We start from the raw sequence: 17,996 nt of genomic DNA on the forward strand, positions 1-17,996 counted from the left end.
TGTCATCTCCTCTCAACCTTCCCAGTTTACCACTCCCTCCTCTGTGCTGCCACGGCACTTCGTCCATGACTCCACTGTACGAGCTGCTATGCTGAGCCAGGCCCGCGCTGGAGCCTAGTGAAGACGTTCCTGGCCCTGGGAAGCTCCTGGCCCAGCAGAGAGGCAGACAATGCAGACAGACGGAGGGAAGGGCTGACCTCAGCACAGCCTCACACGTTTCCCTGCACGGCAGCCTGGCCGTCTTGCTGCAACCCCTGGCTTTGGGACACCATCTCTGGGTTGGGTCTCCTCGAAGGCAAGTTCTATGTCTGATTACCTTCTGTGTCCCAAAGAGAGCCTGGTCCAGGAAGGTGAACAAGAAAAATGCGAAGTAGATGAGATTGGGATCTGAATGTTTCAAAGAGGCCTTGGTGACCTAAAGTCTTGCCATTTAAGATAATAATATATCTTACTTTTCATAGCATAGTGGTAACACTATGATTTCATTTGATCCTCAAATATTCAAATGAAGTCAGCAAGATAGGAAGTGTCATCTCCATTTCATGATGCAGAAACTGAAACCTAGGCAGGGTTAGTGACTTGTCCAAGGACACTTGGCAAGTCAGTGGTAGCGGAACCCCCAGAATCCAGGCCTCCTGACTCCCAGTCCAAGCTCTGCCCCAGAGATCTTACTGAGGTGCGTGGGTGGGCCATGGGTTCTAGCCCAAGGCCTCCTCCACAGGAGACCCTTCTGGAGCAGGCACAAGCCACATACTGACCTGGGGTCCTTCCAGGCCAGCGGGAGTCTTGCCTCCAAGAGGACCCAAAACACCTCTGGGGAGAGGACTCAAGATTTCACTAACACCTTCAGTGTCCACCTGGCTGCATTCCTCTTTCCCCAGAAATACGCCACACCTGTTCCTACCTCCCAGCCCTTGCACATACTAGCTCCCTAGGTCCCCCACTCACCTGGTAGGCCACTAGCTTTCCCTCGGTTTCCAAAAGGCACCAAGCTCTTTGCAGCCTCACAGTCTCACCACATGCTGGTCCCTCTACCTGGAAAGCTTTTCCTTCTACTCTTTGTCAACTCATGCCTTAGGGCATAATGACACTTTCTCAATGAGGTTTACTCCTGTGGCCTTGAGAGGATTGAACAAATGGAAGTGTTTCTAGGTCCCATCAATGGCATCTGTCACAAGCTGCCTGGCACCGTGACTTCTACCAACTCCCCCTCCCATCCCCCCACAATAGATGGTCAAGACCTGAACAGCAGAGACTCCCTCTCCTCTTATGCTGTGACCCCACCAGCAGCTTATTCAAGCTGTGCCCAAGAAATCTGTCTTCTCACTGACATGCTTGTACCCGCACCCTTTCCCTCATGCTCCACATCCAACAGTGACTCCCCTACATTCCAGCAGATCTCACCTCCTCCTCAATTTTCTCTAGACCAGGCCTTCTCTCCATTCCCTCCACCACTGCCCCTAGCTTAGGGCTCATTCTCTTTCACCTGGGTCCCTCCTGCAGCCTTCTCAGGGGCCTCCAGCCTCTCCTGTCCATTCCCCACGCTATGGCTAGAGAGCTCTAAAAACTAATCTGACCACTGTCATTTCCTTACTTAAAGCTATCCCAAGAATCCCACTCCCACCTCAATGTCTCAAGAGTGGCACTCAAGGACGTTCATAAGATCAAGTGCCAGCCTCATTTCCCACAGCTGCCTGGGGTCCCGCCACTCCAAGCACCCTAGTCCTGCCCCAAACATGCTGAGTTTTCTGAGACTTTACGTGTGTCCTTCTGCCTTGCCCCCACACCCTCCATCTGCAAAACTACTCATCAATGGGCAATAAAAATAATTTTGGAACACTTTCTGTGTGCCTGGCACTATGCTAGGCTTTTTTCATACTTGACCTCACTCAGTTCTCAAAGTACCTCACAAAATCATAGTTATTTCCGTTTTACAGATATGGAAACTGAGGTTCAAGAAAGGCAGGGCCAGAATGGACTCTAGGTCTGATTCCAAAGCTGCTCTGGAAAGTGCACCCCGCCCCCAGCCCGAGGCAGGGGCCTCTCTCCTCTGGTTCCAAAATAGCTCCCTGGCTTCTCTCTTGTCCCAGCAGGTGTGTGGTGTCTCTGACGCCCCCAACTCTCACTAACGTGAGCATCCCAAAGGCAAGGCCTGGGCTGACCTGGCAGGGTCCCCAGTACTCGGCAGCGTAGAGATGCTCTGTGAGGTTTCTTGATAAACAGGTGGGAAAGGCAGAGGTGGGTAGGGGGGTTTAGGCGCCCAGCCATAACCCAGTTAAGCCGGATACCACCAACCGGAGGACGTACCTTAGCGTCTGTAGCCAACGTAAGGTTCTGCCAAAACGAAAACACAACCCTCCCCCCATGCGCCCTGCACGTCCTCGGCCTGCCCTGCACGTGCTCAGTTTCCCGGCCCACGTTCCAGCTGCCGGGCCGTACCAATCTCCGCGGGGGAGCGCAGAGGGGGGACAGAGGGAGCCGCAGGAATTACGAGGCGCGCCTCCGGGAATGAGGACTCGAGCTCACAGGCCTCCCGCACGCCGCCCGACCCGCGCAGAGCAGGGCCCCCGGCGGCGCCCCGGCCCGCGCCGAGCCGAGCCCCGGGCGCTCTCCCCCCGGAGGAGGCGCGGTGGCCGGCGGCTTGGAATGGCCGGCCCGCCCCCGCCCGCGTCGGGACCCGCCCCGTTGTGAGGTTATAAAGTGCCGCGCTGCGAGCGCGGAGTGCCTTGGTCGCCGCCAAGGCTGTGCTCCCGGCTGCTGCTCTGGCCTCTCCGGGCCGCGCGCCTCCGGCTCACCGCGCGGTAGCCTCCCCCGCATCGGCGCCGTCCCTGGGCTTCCGTGCTCCGGGCGAAGCCCTGGCCCGGCGGCCGGGGCATGGGCAGGGGCGCGGGGTAAGGCGGCTTCCCGCAGGGGCGTGAGTGCAGCGGCTTCAGCATGAAGACCCTCATAGCCGCCTACTCCGGGGTCTTACGAGGTGAGCATCGGGCCCAGGCCGCACGGAGAGAGAGGTCTGATGGAGGATCTGGGCTATCACGTGAGGGGTCTGGGAGATGAGCTGTCACCGCTGAGGGATCTGCAGGCTTAGGGGCTTTCATTCTGGTGTTTTGAAGCTGCAAGAAGGTTTTCAGGAAAGGATGTGATGAAGGGCTCAAAGGCAGGCAGGAGTGTGTTCTTACGAGAGTAGTTGCTGGAGGACTGGCCACCGTGCAAGTTGAGGTCCCAGCCCCTTTTCTTTTGGGGAAGCTTGCCCCCTGCGCCACCCCACCCCCCACCCCCCGACCCCCGAAATCTGGGTCTGGGATGAGGGAAAAATAATCGTTACCTAGTTTGATCCAGGGAGCCTGGCACGGTAGTCAAGTCTGGGCTCATTCTGCACTCTGGCTGTCGTCAATTTTTGCGACCTCTGTTACATCACTTCCCTTGCCCCAGCTTGTTTTCCTCATCTATGAAATGAGGGTGATACCCCCCACCCTTCTCGGTAATTGGGGCTATTCTGAGAACTCCTCTCCAGCCCCCACCATTGTTCTGGCCCCCTGGCAGTTCCCTCCCGTCTCTCCTCGCCAGGTGGAGCAGGCTGTGAGAGACTGGATGGGGCGGAGTGGCAAGGGTTTTGCAATCCCATGAAACAGCCGCCAGACGGGGCACATGCCTGGCTGGGGCAGGTGTGCCCACGCTGTCCTCTGCCCATGCCAGTCTTCCAACCCGGGCTGGGGAGCCCATGCAGCAGCAACTGTGAGCCTGGCACACTTAGAAGGTGGGGCACAGGACCCTGGGTACCACCCTGTGTGAAACTGAGGCTCTCAGGGAATCAGAGGCAGAGCTGAGATCCAACTCCAGAGCTTTTCCCACGCAAGGAAGAGCATCCCTTCCACACCCCACACCTACAGTCGGAGAAACAGACGGGAGGAGGCATGACCTGCCCAAGGTTTCCTTAACAGATGCCTTGGCCGGGGGATTAAATACAATCTCCAAGACCCTGGGAAGTCATCACAGCTGTCCTGGTCTGTGTGTCTGTCTTGCTTAAAGCCTCTTTCCCTCCTCTTAAGTCTTTATTCTTCCTCTTAAGTCTTTATTCTTCCTGCTGAACCTCGCCTACTTAGGATTTTTCTTTAGTAACTAACATCGCCTACTCCACCCACCTCATTATAAAAATAAAACATAACAATTGTCAGAATTTTGAAAAATATAGCAAAACAGGAAGAAAATAAAAATTGCTAGTAAATCAACTATCTAAAGATAGCTTCCTATTAGCATTTTAGTATATTTCTTTATAATTTTATTTATGCACATTATGTAGATGAAGTTGAAGGCATGCCATAGATATCGTTCTGGGTCCTGTTTTCTCCCTCTTAGTGGTACATCATGAGTATTTCCTTCTGTTAACAAAATCACTTATAGTATTCTAGTGGCTGCAAGGTAAGCCACCCTGGAGCTGTCACGCAGTTTACCATGTCCCGGGCACTGGCAGTGGTCCCTGTGTTACTGTCGCTGTGATTATCTGCCCTTCTTGGTCTGGGTGCTGCTCATTGCCCTTGGGGAGGTACCAAGCTGCTGTCACCATCTTGGGAACAAGCATCCTGAGCTGCCCCATGCACCTGGTCCAGTAGCCTCTGGCGGACCCTTCTCTCACTTAAGAGTACTCTTCGTTCGCTGTGCCCTTTGATGCCCCTGACAGAGGAAGGAAGGGTCTCACCCACGTTCATGCTTTTAAAGATGCTGTTGTCTCCAGGTGATGGGATAGGGGTGCAATCTGTGCTGCTCCTTCCCAGAGACCCCCTTCCCTCACCTCTGTGGCCCACAGGCTGCAAGTGGAATCTTCCAGGAGCCAGTGACCCTGACTCGCACGTTTTTGACCTAAACTTTGTTATCCCCGAGGACTTCTAGTGAATGATTTTGACCGGGTTACTTAATATCATATCAGGAGCATTTCCCTGTGTTGTTATCAGATCTTGAAAACCTTTTTTGTTTTTTTACTGGCTGCAAGGAATTCCATCATGAGATGTAGCAAGGGCTGGTATGAAATGCAAGCTAGTCACTTGAGCTCTCTGGGATCCACTTTGGTGAAAGACTGGGTGGGGTGGAGGAGGGTGTGGAAGCAAATTTTGTGTTATCTAGACATCTCCGTTAAACCTGCTGTGTACATCCTCGGTGTTTGAAGACACTCCCCAGTGGCCTGGTTTGCCTCTGTGGATGAGGTTCCACTGTAGTGAGGTGGTAAACACCCTGTCAGTGGCGGTATTCAAGGAGAGACCAGGGATTCTGTGAAGGGAAGGCCTGTAATGGGTGAGAGGTTGATTCTTGGTGTCTGGTGTCTTGGCCAAAAGAAACGGCCAGCTGTGGGAGCACGGGTAGGTGGGTGTCTGTTGGGGGAGGCGGGAGTCTATATGGATATTTTCTAATGTCTGAAGGACTATCCTGTGACGGGGTGGAGGCTGCAGAGTTAGTCACATTTACATCCCTGCCTTTGCCCTTGGACAGGAGGCTCTTCAGGTCAGAGCCCTCTGACACCTGCCCGTGTCCCCAGGGTTCAGCACAGGACGCAGCCCAAAATGGTGGCAGCCCCAGTAAAATTCGGAGCTGATTTGTTCTGTGTGGTTCCAAAGAGCAGAGCCAGGAACAGGTGTGGGATTGTAGAGGGGCAAGTTTTGATGTCATGGAGGAATCCTTTCTAACATCTGTTGAGGACTGCAACAGGCTCCATGTGGGCGGGTATGGAGCTTCCTATCGTTGGGGGTATGCAAGCAGGAGCTTGGTAGGGAGTGAAACTAACAGACTAGATTGTTGGAAGATGACTCTGGAACTGAGGGTCGACAGTCACTAACTCAGTCCTAAATCACAGGATGAGAACATCACTCTCATGCTCCATCTCCCCCAGTTCTTTGTAGCTTTCCCCCTCCCCTACACCACTTCCCCACCTGCACAGAGGCACTTGGGGGTTATCTGTGCTACCAAGGGCTCTTCTGGGCTGGGAAGGGCTGGGAAGGGAGGGCCACGAGTAATATTTTATTAGCATACTGCGTGACTCAGTGGCCAATGTGGAAATCCTGCCCCACCCCCAAATTCAGCAGCAAGTCCTTGAGTCATAAAATCATAGCTATCTATTAGCACTGGATCTGGCCCAGCCCTCGTGTTACAGATGGGATGCTGAGGGCCCCAGAGAGAAGGGACTGGTCCAGGGTTATCCAAACTGGGGTTAGAACCCAGATCCATCTCCCAGTCGGTGACTTGCCTCCTTAACCAAGAGAGAAGTGTGAGGAGGCGGTGAAGGGCTGGGCACAGGGCTCTGGCCATTGTAGTTGCTCAGCAGTTTTCTGAATGAGTGAAGGTTGCCCCCAGTCTCCATGATGGGGGTGGCGCATTGCCCCTTCCCAAGCTTTTTGAGGAAGCACCCTCAGCTTGTGCTGGTGGATAGGGATACCATGAGCCCCCAGAGCTTTAAAGCCAGGTGAACTGCCATTCCCCTCATCATACTTCAAACCTTCCAGACTCCTTGTGGCCCTGAAGCCCCCTGTGAGCAGCCTCCACCGCCTCACAACCTCATCTCCCACCATGTTTTGCTCCAGAAGTGCTGGTGGTCTTCCTGTTCCCCCAGCATTCCCGCTGAGTCAGTCCTACCTTAGGGCCGTGGTGGGTGCTGCCCTCTGCCCAGATCTTTTCATGGCTGGTTCTGATCTTTCAGTCTTGCCTCAACGGCCTTTTCTGACCGTGCCGTCCGGAGAACCGCCTCCTGGTTGCCACATCTTGTTTTATTTTTTATAGCCCTTATCATTACCTCAGTTATCATGTATAGTTATCTGTTTAGGTCATCGTCTCCTCCATAAGAATGTTGGCCCCTTGGGAACGGGGACCTGATCCGTCTTAGTGTTATGTCTCCGGACTTCCAGCACTCAGTCAATATTTGTTGAGTGAATGACTCATTAATGGGACCTCAGCCCTCCCAAGAGTTACCCCGTCCTCTAGGCAGGAAGCCCTGCTTTTAGCTTCAGTGTGATTCCTCGATCCTTCCTCAGGCCTCCTCTGTGCCTGCCGGTGCTGGGGCTGCAACTCCCTGCCCTGGACATGCCCGCAATCTCGTGAGGAGCCAGCTGCGGAGTGGGGTGCCAAGTGGGTGGAGCCCAGCTCATCATGGTCCCCCTTATGGCTTCAAGGACCTAGAAGCCAGAGAGCCAGGATTCCAGCCCTGGCTTCCCTCTGGGACGTGGCTGGGCGGCTCACTCCCCCTATCGGGAAAACAGGATCAGAAATCTCAGACTCGCAAGAATGTGAGGGTTTGGTTGAACATGAATGGAAAGTATTTTGTAAACTAACGTGACACTCAAGTTAGTTCTTGTCATTATCCTGTGTGACACGTGCAGCAGGCTCCCAACATTGTGGAGAGTGGTAGACTCTGCTCTGGGGCATCCAGGAAGGCTTCACCGTGGTGGGGACATGGAATGTGGGCCTGTCGGTTTATTAATGGAGCACCTTCTGTGTGTCAGACTCTGCTGCACACAGGTCCATCAGCGCTGGCCCCTGCCTTTGAGGAAGTGAGATTAGGGGGAAGTATACAAGATGACAGTGCACAGTGATGGACGCACTGGTAGGGAAGGAACACGGGGAACTGTGGAGGCCTGGAGGGGAGGTTGTGGCAGCTGAATCATCCTGGGGTCAGGGAACTCTTCCCGGAAGAGGTCACATTTGGTCTGCATGTTGAAAAATGAACAGGTGTTCGCAAGGCAGGCAAGAACATTCAGGTACAGGGAACAGTGTAAATGGAGGCATGAGGTTTGGGTGGGAGGGGCAGTCTCACTGTAGGGCCTCCAGGAAACTAACCTGGGCTGAGGTCTTGCCAGGAACAAGGGAGGCAGAGGATGCTGTATCCAGGCCTGGGGTGGCTACCTACGCCCATCTTGGGGGCAAGATTTGAGAGCTCCTGGGAAAGGAGCCTGGTGTACTCAGAGTTTCTTGGCCTCCACCACTTCTGGGGCTTGCAGGCTATGGAGCGCCTGCTGGCAGGTTTGAGGGCCTGGGGCTAGGAGTCAGGCCTGGGGTCTTTCCAGCCCCTGCTCAGCTGCTGAACTGCTGTGCAGCCTCAGCAAGCCACTGCCTCTTCCTGACTCTCAGTCTCCACATCTGTAAAACGAGCAAGTGCGTGATAAGAGTATCTGCCCAGGTTATGGTGCAGACCCGAGGAAGCTGAGCCCAGGAACTCTTTGGGCAAATCAGCAGAAGCAGGAAACGTGAATTGCTCTTATTATTGGAGCAGGTTTAACAGTCCTGAGCAAAGGGCCGGGAGCCTAACTCTGCATCTGCTTCCCGTGTGACCTTGGGCCAGACCCTGCTCTTTTGGACCCTCAGCTGCCTCATCTGTACGGTGAGGAGGGCTGGATGACACGGCCCCTTTGGTGCATTCCAGCTCTGCTGCAGAGCTGTGGTTCCAACCCCGCCCCTGACTGCCATGGGACCCTGGGGGTCAACATCCTCTTCATTCTTGTCGTCAAGCTATCCCTGTGAAAATGGACTCACGTCCTGCTTGGGGCCCAGGTGAGTGCCCCAGAAGAACCTAGCTCCCCACATTTGCTCACGATGTATTGTGACAGGGGCCTAATTTGAAGACTCCTTGGTGATGTACCCCTCAAGCTGGTGGTGTTGCCATGACAACCCCTCCCACTTCAGTAGCTGTTTTTTTAATGTGTCAAAAGGTGGGGGTGGGGAAAATGGGCCATTGGGGTCCTCAGCGGTCACCTCCAGGGTCCTGGTTGCAGTTCCAGAGTCTCAGGGACATGGCATCCTAAGAGCCTCACCTCCTTGACCGCACCTGCCAGGACTCTACCCTACTTCATGGAAACCAAATACCTGAAAATCCAGGCCCCTGGAATAGCCCAAGGAGGGGCTTTTAGTCTCTTTAGGGTAATCTTTTGTGGATAAAAATTCATTAGTAGATTCTAGCACAGCACAGAAAACCCAAGTTGTCAGGACCCCAGATTTCAGCTGACTTAACCTGAACCCCTAATTTAGCGCTGTTGGGGAAACAGACCCAGAAGGGGGAGGAGGAGGTCCCAGCATGTCTGTGGATACTCAGGACGCCTGGCTCTCTGCCAGGATCCTACACAGGAGGTCCTGAGGACCAACAAGCAGGAATCTGCCAAGCCCGTGCAGTGTCCTGATGGCCAAGCCAGAAGCTTCCTAGCCAGCACACCCACCACAGCTATGTGTTGGCTCCCAATGGTTTGGCTTCCGCTTTGGACCAGGTGTCGCAATGGGCCCTGCTTTAAGGACACCTAATTTGCTTTAAGAACACCTAACCCTTAAAAGGGAGACTGCTAGTCTTTCTAGAGAAGAACTCACTAGTGTGTTGGGACCAGGTGAATGGCTGGCTAGTTGCCTCGGGGCCCTTAGGCACCGTCTGAAGTTGGCGGAGGGAATGGGAGGAGTGGGCAGCAATCTTCCTGAGCCTCAGGGTGGAGTCCAGGACTCCTTGGCCTGGCATTCCTGGCCCTTCATGACTCCCTCCCACTTTCTCAACTAGACTCACCCACACACACAGTCGCTATGCTCCAGCCTGGCTGAACTACTTACAGTTGATTCCCCGAGCTTGTACTCCCTCTCCCTTCCAGGCCTTTGCAAATGCCGTTTGCAGGACTCAGTACCCGTACCTGCCTGCCTTCAGCCTGGCAAACTCGGACTCATCCTTTACATCTGACCTAACTCCACCCATTCCTTCCTCCAGGAAGGCATTCCTGAGAACATCCTCCAGACGGGGTTGGGGGCCTCTCCTGCATTCCCTGGCCCTGACTTGCCTAATTGTTCACAACCCAGTCTCCCCAGCCATAGCTGGGGTGGGTGGCCCAGGAACAGAGTTCAGCCTCTAGTAGGTGCCCAAGGACCAGAGTCTCCCACACTTGTCGAATGAATGTTAATATCTGGGCTCTACCCTTTTCTCCTCCTTCTGGAGCCTTCCACCATTGCCCCTGCCTTTAACCCCAACCCCTCCAGCTGGAGGAGACCTTTCCTTCCTGATTCCCTAGAAAGCTCCGTTTGACCCTCTGTCGTGGCACAGGTGAGTCAGCCGTGGACTGGGCTTATTCTTGTCCAGGCCCTGTTTGTTCATCGCCATCCCCTTGAGCATCCAGTCATTCAGCAAACGTTGACTGCGCACCTGCTCTGTGCCTGACCCTGTGCTGGGCACGGGGACCCAGATGAACAGGACGTGGTCCCTGCACACAAACGCACACTCTTTGCCGTAGTGAGAAAGGCTGAGTGTAGGGGTGAGGTGGGGTCACGTGGGGTGCCGGGAGGAAGGCTTCCCCGAGGAGGAGGGAGCCAGGAAGGGCGAGGAGGGTCTCAGGGGTCAGTGCTCAGTGCCTGGTAGGTGCCCAGTGTGAGCTCAACAACTGACCAGACTGGACCTGGAGGCGACAGGACTACCTGGGGAGACTGCAGGCAGGGCCAAGAGTGTGGGGAGACTTCCTGGAGGGAAGGAGTGTCTGGCTGAGCATGTGGGGACGTGCAGAATGGGGACAGCTTCGTGTGCAAGACCTGCAGGAGCCCAGCCCTGGACTGGGACTCTAAAATCAACAGGCATGACCCTCCAGAGCCACGACTGGCCCTCTCATCATCACACGTGTGGACTCCCACTGAAAGGTGCTTGGGGGGACCTGGGAGAGAGCTTCCATCTGGCCTTGAAGAATTGGCATCTGTTCAGCACTTGCCTCACTTCTTGGACCTCCCTGGGGCTGAAAGGGTCTGCTAGGGGTCAGTATCTTGATCTCTCTGCCTCTATGCAGACTTCTACCCAGCCCTTTGGAGTAGCTTGGGGTGACCTCCTCACTGTCCACTTGGCATCTGGTGGCCCAGGGCAGAACTTAGGTCCAGGTGAGCCCAGGTGTGGCACCACCCTAGGGGCTGGGGACGTGATGACTTCCCCACTCAAGGAGCCCCTAGAGGCTGTCCACATCTCTGCAACCTCACTGGCTTCTTTCTGGCTCCCCAAGAGATATGCCAGACACTCTGTCCATCTCCCATAAGTTGTTTAGATTTCTCACAACAGTCCTGGATCATAGCTAAGGAGGACACTGAGTCGCAGACAGGGGAGGTGACTTTCAGGGTCTCACAGCAGGTAAGAGTCAGAGCCAGTGCTTGAATCCCGAGTCTGCTGACGCCAACGCCTCTGCTCCAAGGCAGGGCAGGCAGTGTTGTACCCATTAGAGAACACCGAGGCCCACTCGATAATTAGCCGGCATTCACGTGGGTCTTTATGAAGCTCTTGCCTGTAATCTCATTTAATTCTCACAACAATCTGGCGAGGTAGGTATTAGCTCCACTCTACAGATGAGGAAACTGAGGCTTGCACAGGAAGTGACTCACCACGGCTATACTTCCTGTGAGTTAGGAGCCAGGTTCTCCCGATGCCCAGCCTCCTGTCCTCTGTGCCTTCTGCAGGCAGGTGCGCGCCCTCCTCGCGATGCCAGTGGTGAAGGTGGGTGGAGGAAGCAGTGTGGGCCATTGGGAGGCATGACCCATGGCTGTCCACATAAGCCCCTGCCTCCCTATGGAGGCCGGCCTTGCTCATGCCTCCTCTCCACAGGGCAGAGTGCCCTCTTTCTCCCCTCTCTGGCTCATTACCCCAAGTTGTTATTCGTGCTCATCACTGCCTGGTGTCACATCCTCCCTTTACCTGTAGGTGCTTTCTCTCACCCTCAGCAGAATCTAAGTCCCCAACAGGTGAGGCTCAATCTGCTGTGTTCATGCTATTGCCCCAGTTCCTAGTGCAGTGTGTGGCCCCTCGTAAGTGCCCCATGCTTCAAGTCTTACCTCCATCCTACCCACCTCCTCCAGAAGGCCACTTTTTGAGCCCTTTCCAACTCCTATGTTCTCAGCTTCTGTTTTGAGTGAGTGTGAACCTGCACTGCTGGGTTGATGAGCATTCTGTGTTGGGGCCTGCCCCTTTCTAACTCCTTCTGAGTCTTTGTGCTGGCACTTGCCCCCAGGCACCGTGCCCACTCTCCTCCCCGTCGCCTCCCATATCTTGTCTTCAGGGCCTCATCGCCTCCTTAGAGTCCCCCTGCCACCACCCTCGCTCTGCTCGCTCTTTTCCTGACACACAACACTGTCTGCTCCTTATTTAGACCCCTTCCCACTCCTGTTGACACTAGAATCAATGGCAGTAGGTACCATTTAATCACCTAACAGTTGCCAAATGCACCTGACACGCATTTCACTTAATCTTCCAAAGAACCCTGTGAGGTGGGGACTGTTCTCACTTTGCAGATGAGAAAACTGAAGCTGAGAGGCCAAGTGACTTGCCCAAGGTCACAGAGCCACATAGGGGCAGAGCTGGCCCAGGGCCCTTTCTCAGATTAAGGGGGGAGTCCAGGAAGGACTTCCTTCCTCAGAGGAAGCCCAGGAAACTGGGCTGGTGTTGTCAGCCCTGGGTGCGACCTCACTGGTCACTCTGCTATCAGCTGTTGGGCAGGCAGGTGTTGGGACACACCCGTCCCCACCTTCACCCCGAGCTGGGCTCTGGGGCTCAGGGGTGTTTGGCCCATTGCTGCGGGCAGCTCTGGGTTAGCCCTTGCAGCAGGAGCTGGACTTATGGGAGCCTGTGGGTGGAGGTTCACATTCCTCGCACAGCCAGTCTACAGGAAGATGACCCCACCAGACCTGAAGTGTGGTTTAGGGCAGAGCGGGCAGCCCTCCCCCAGCCGGGGGTGTGTTCCTGAAGTCTGTGTGTGGACTGGCTTGTGTGGTGGGGGCCAGCCCTCAGTAGCGTGGCATCATGGAAATGATGAGGGACTCAGAGCCCAAATACCTGCCTTGAGTCCTGGCTCCCCTACATCCTGACCTCAGGCTAGTGGTTTCACCTCACCTCAGTTTCCGTCTCTGTGGAATGGGCTTGCACATGCCTGCCTTGTCTACCTTCCCCGGGAGTGCTGTGGGACAGCGAAAGGAGGGGGTTTCTTTCTGGGAGTAAGAGAGCTGCTCTGGGCCTCTCCAGCAGCTCCACTCCCTCTGCCCTCCCCAAATCTAGGAGCAAATGAGCTGTGTAAATTAAATGGTGCGCGGGAGCAGCTAATTGAATTGGCTATTGGGATCTTTTCTTCACAGGACCAGTGAAGTTACTCTATGGCCTGTCTTCTTTCCCTCCATAAAAACAAGACATCTATAGGTAGCTGGTTGGTCTCATCACAGCTGGGGAAACTCACGCTCAGGGAGGGCAAGACAGGCTCTCCCCCACCACATCTCCGGTGTCCTCAGTGATGGGGCAGGGGGCCTTCCTGTTGGGCAGCTCAGTCTAACTTGGGCATCCAGGCCTTCACCTGCCTCTGGGGCTTATGAGTGTGTTCATTCATGCAGTAACCTCTGTGAGCTCCTTCTCTTGCCAGGCTCTGCAGGGCTCTGGGCACAGAGGTGAATCAGGTACCAGCCCTAGCACCTAGGAGTGACTGGCAGAGGAGGATGACCAAGTAAATAGACACCGGCTGCAGGGGGACTGGTGCAGAGGGAGCAGGGTGCTGAGGAAGGCTGCAGGAAGGGTGGCAAGGGAGCAGATTGGAGCTGAGACTTGGCTAGATGCTGCGGCTCCCTGGTGGCACCACCCAGGATTTGGAAAGAGGCTGCGTGTGATGGTGGTGGCAATGGTGGCATCTGATTGCAGCATTGGCATCCACACCAACTTCTGCTGGACCCCTCCCAGCCACAGCCGGGCAGAGAAGGTGCTGACAGCTGGGTAGTGAGGGCTGGCAGCAGCCTAGGGTGCCCAACCGAACCTTCAGTTACCATCTGCCGACCCCTGAACCAGGGCTGTTGCAAGATGGCAAGTCTCTAGGTGTATCCTCAGTTGGCCAGGGTAACACAGGAGTCAGTGGCAGAACTGGGACTGGAGCCCAAGGCCTACTGCTACTCACTACACAGGATGCCTGCTCCTAGCCCACCACTCTGAAGGAGAATGGGTCATTCATTTCCCTGTCACCTCCCAGCCTTCCCCCACTCTGTTGTGGGGAGAAGAGAGAAGAAACTTGGGGGGACCTGCAACGTAGGGACAGAATGCAGGCCTGGAATTTGGCCCTGTGTTGAGTCCAACTCTGCCTCTCTCTGGCTGAGTGACCTTGGTCATGTCACTTCCCTGAGCCACCTTTGTCACCATCAAAATGAGAGTGACGATGCCAAACTTACAGGCCTGGTGAGGAATTGGAGCGCCTATGGCAGTGCTTTGGAGGCCCCAAGGCTGCACGGGCATGTGGGCAGCGTGCCTGTCGCCCAGCCCTGCAGGGAGGAAGCCCGGGGGCCTGAGGAACTGCCCAAGCAGCGACCTGCTCTTCCTCTTGCTCAGCAAGCCTTTCTGAGTGTTCGCTCTAGGCCAGGCCCTGGCAGGCCACTGGGGACATGGCAGTGAGCCCTCGCCGTCTTGCCTGGAGTCACATAGTGAGTGGAACCAAGGTTTGAACCTGAGTCTGACTGCTCTGCTGTTCCAAGCCCATTCCCTCTGATCCATTAGACTAGCTAAACAGGACAGGACTGGCCTGCCTGCCTTGAGGCCTGGCGTGATCTATGTGACTCTCAAAGTCAAAGCAATTGTTAACTTCCAGGTGATGTGGGTTATGTCCCTTTCTAAACTGCTGTGACCTTGTGGCTCTGCAGATTTTGGAGAAATGCAAAGGCTTGAGTGTAAGCCCCCAAGCCCCTCCCCCTCCCAGCCATAGGCCAGGGTGAAAGATCATGAGACCCTCAAGGACAAGATTGTGACTGAGTGCTCGGGCCTTGCAGAGTGGGTGGTGTAAAGAAGTGTTTGCCAGCACACACTGGGCACTTAGTGAAGATGTGTTGAGCAAGGAGCATGCAGTTAGGGCTCAGCAGACGTGGGCGTTTGGAGCAGCCCATCCTTTGGTCCAGCTGCCAGAAGGAACGTGGTATGGATTAGGGACCTCGCCCGTGCTTGTCCCCAGTGCTGCCTCTCCTGCCTCACCAGGCTTTCTGGTCCCGCTGCTCATCAGCCGCTGGAGTCCAGGGCGTCATCCTGGGGGCACAGCCACAGAGCCAATTAAATGGGCACATCTTGTCCTAACTTCTAGGCTTGGAGCTTGCTTGGTAGCGACCATAATTGCAGCCTCCCTGCCCCAGGCTGCCCAAAGCTCACTGGTCACTGGGTCCTTTGAGGAAGCAAAGGCTCCTGCCTGATTCCTCTCTGGGCCCTAAGCTTAGGGCACTGAGATGAAGCTGAAAGTGTCAGTCCCTCTGAAGGTGGTAGTGGTGGTGACGGTGGTGGTGGTGGGGTGGAGGCAGGAGGGCTCAGCTCCCTGGGGAAGGGTGTCAGCCCTGGGGACAAGGGGGTGGGGCAGGGATTGGGGGTGCTCAAAGTACACTTGGAGGAAAAAACATTGCACATGGGATGTTGAACCTCTGTCCTTGGCCTCACAGGCACAGATAGCAAAGATTAAATATTTGTACTAGGTCCAGATAAAGCATAAGGACAGGAGTTTGATTGGGGTGGAAGGAAGGGAAGATAGCTGGCGATTATGGAGAGCTCCCCCTGGCCTCTTTGGATACCTCATTTGGGCTCCAAATGACCCTGGGGGGGGACACCATTCCCATTGGGTATGTGTATAGAAACTGGGGCACAGGGAAGCACATGAACAGCCCAGAATTACAAAGCTATTGGGTGGCCAGGCTAGGATTTGAACCCAAGTCTGCCTGATGTTGTGGCCCAGGCTCCTCTCACACCTGGGAAGGTGCCTGTGGGAGGTGGGTCGGTATTGGGGACTGTAAGGCTGGACGGAAGGGTGGCAGCAGGCTCACGCGCCCCTCTGCTGCAGGCACTGGCTCCAGCATCCTCTCTGCCCTCCAGGACCTCTTCTCCGTCACTTGGCTCAACAGGTCCAAGGTGGAAAAGCAGCTGCAGGTCATCTCGGTGCTGCAATGGGTCCTGACCTTCCTCGTGATGGGTAAGCCGGGGCTCCAAGGGCAAGGGCAGGTAGGGGCCACCTCCCAAGCAGGGTTAGAGCAGGAGCTCTGCTCTTCAGGGCTGTGGGGTGAGAGTAGGGTCCCCGATCGAGTGCTCTGCTCCTAGGCGTGTGTGAGGGCTCGGTGAGATTCAGTGGGAGCTGGTGGTGTGGTTCCCATGCCTACCAAAACAAAGATTTTTCAGCAGGTGTGCTGCTTCGCCTTAGGGTGGTGTGATGCCCAGCTCTACCACAGACAGGCTCTGTGACCTTCTGTGGCTTCCTTGAGCTCTCTGAAACTTAGTTTCCTCATTTCGAATGTGAGGACAATGCTGCCCACTTCACCTGGCTTTTGGGGGGATTGAAGATAAGGAAGCACAGGGCCTGGTCGTGGTGGGCCCCCGTGATATGGGGGCTGCTGGTGGGAAGTGCCCTCAGACTCCACTCCCGGCCTTCACCCACCATCTGCTGAACACAGGCCCCAGCTGCTTCCCATGGCCCGTTTAATGCTTGCTCCCCTCTCTCTCTCAGCACCTCCCACGTCAGTGCTCTGGTTGGACTTGGATGGGGAAAAAACGACATCTTAATCTTGACCCATCTCGTCTGAAAATTTAGCATTTCCTTCTTTACAAATGTAACAGAGCACAGTAGTGTTAGCAGTACCTGCTGACGGGTCCCGGTTGCTGTCTCATCCCCTGGGTTGCTGTCCAGACCACAGTCAGGATGTTGTGGATCTGCTGGGAGGAGGGAAGGGCCTGGGCCTGGCCCCACCCCTGCACAGTGGCTCCCCTAGCAGCCTCTTTTCTTCCCCAGGCCCCTGTCTTCAGCATAGTAAGTGGTTTCCCCAGTGTGTTAGGGCAGACAGACCTGCAGAGCATCGTAGAGTACATTCCAGTGCTGTGGGCGGCCCCTTCCTCAGGATTGTCGAGGCTGATGGGGATTACCAGGAGTTACTGTGCCCCTGCTGAGCAGCTGTCCTTCCAGTAGGCCTGGGGGCCTCTGAGACCACATTGCCAGGGCAGCTCCGTGCTGCCCCTCCCTCCCTTTGCAGGGCAGAGGCGTGGCCAGAGCTGCCATTTATCCAGCCCCCACAGTGTACCAGGCACTTGACATGTCTTTCCTTGACTTCCCACTTCCCAGGTGAGGAAATGGAAACTCACAGAGGTTCAGTGACTCTGAGACTGTGCCGCTCGTTAAGTGGCAGAATTGGGAATTGAGCAGAAGCCCAGAGCACTTACTGGGTAGCCCAGAATTAATAGACCTAGTCTGAAACAGCCAGTCTTCACCTTTAGGCCCAAGAGAGGGCTCTAGGGGAGCCCCTAAAATCAACCCCTACAACTAGGTGCAAAATTATAGGTGAGAGTATGCACATTTTTCTGGGGTGAAGGGCAATTGCTGTCCTCAGATTCTTACAGGGACATATGGCCTCAAAAAGATGAAAAAACATTGGTCTGGGGAACAGAGCAAATTAAACTGGCTCCCTCGGATCAAACCCCCAACTTGGCCTGCATTCAGCCACTTATTAACATCCTGGAGTAGAAAGCACAGTGTAACCCCCTCCATGGTCAGATAGGAAGCAGTCGGGGCAGAGCCTTGCTCAGAATCACATAAGAAGGAAGTACTAGGACCAGGACAAGACCCCATGGACTCCAGCCTCCCAGACCCCTGCTAGTCTGCTGCACCAGCTCCCTGAGTCCCCGTTTGCACTGAGAAACACCACTATCCCTGTCTTAGGGGGTTGGAGCTTGGCTGTTGGGGAGCTGAGCAGCTGGTAGAACTGCAAGCCATGCTGCACGTGACAGGGTCTGGCCCCGAGCTCTAGGTTAACAATCGATCCAGCCTAACCACAGCCCTGAAACTGGCCCAGCGTCTTCCCAACGCCCTTGCGTAGGGGGAGCCAAGCCTGGCTGGGCCTGCAGGTCTGCTCTGCTGCTGCTGATTATTGCCCTGTGCAGCCCCAGCCACTCCCTCCCACCGCTGCCCAAATCGGCTGTCGGGGGCTTGCCTGGTGCGGCAAAGGCTGCTGTGGCCCAGTCAGCCTCCCCCTGGAACAGAGTGACCTTCACCATTTCTGTGCCA

General features: G+C 55.3%; 1 protein-coding gene across 1 annotated transcript in view; it reads left to right on the plus strand.

Annotated features, from left to right (window-relative positions):
* The first annotated feature begins 2,740 nt into the window (after positions 1 to 2,740).
* Positions 2,741 to 17,996, plus strand: part of DGAT2 (diacylglycerol O-acyltransferase 2) — a 31,027-nt gene continuing 15,771 nt past the window's right edge. Inside the window, exons 1-2 of the mRNA XM_004434014.3 lie at positions 2,741 to 2,974; positions 15,792 to 15,920. Of these exons, the coding sequence (XP_004434071.1) occupies positions 2,935 to 2,974; positions 15,792 to 15,920 (169 nt within the window). The 5' untranslated portion in view covers positions 2,741 to 2,934. The remainder of the gene's footprint in view (positions 2,975 to 15,791; positions 15,921 to 17,996) is intronic.

This window comes from Ceratotherium simum, chromosome 7 (assembly GCF_057802395.1).
Source record: "Ceratotherium simum simum isolate JZ-2026a chromosome 7, ASM5780239v1, whole genome shotgun sequence".
Lineage (NCBI taxonomy): Eukaryota > Metazoa > Chordata > Mammalia > Perissodactyla > Rhinocerotidae > Ceratotherium > Ceratotherium simum.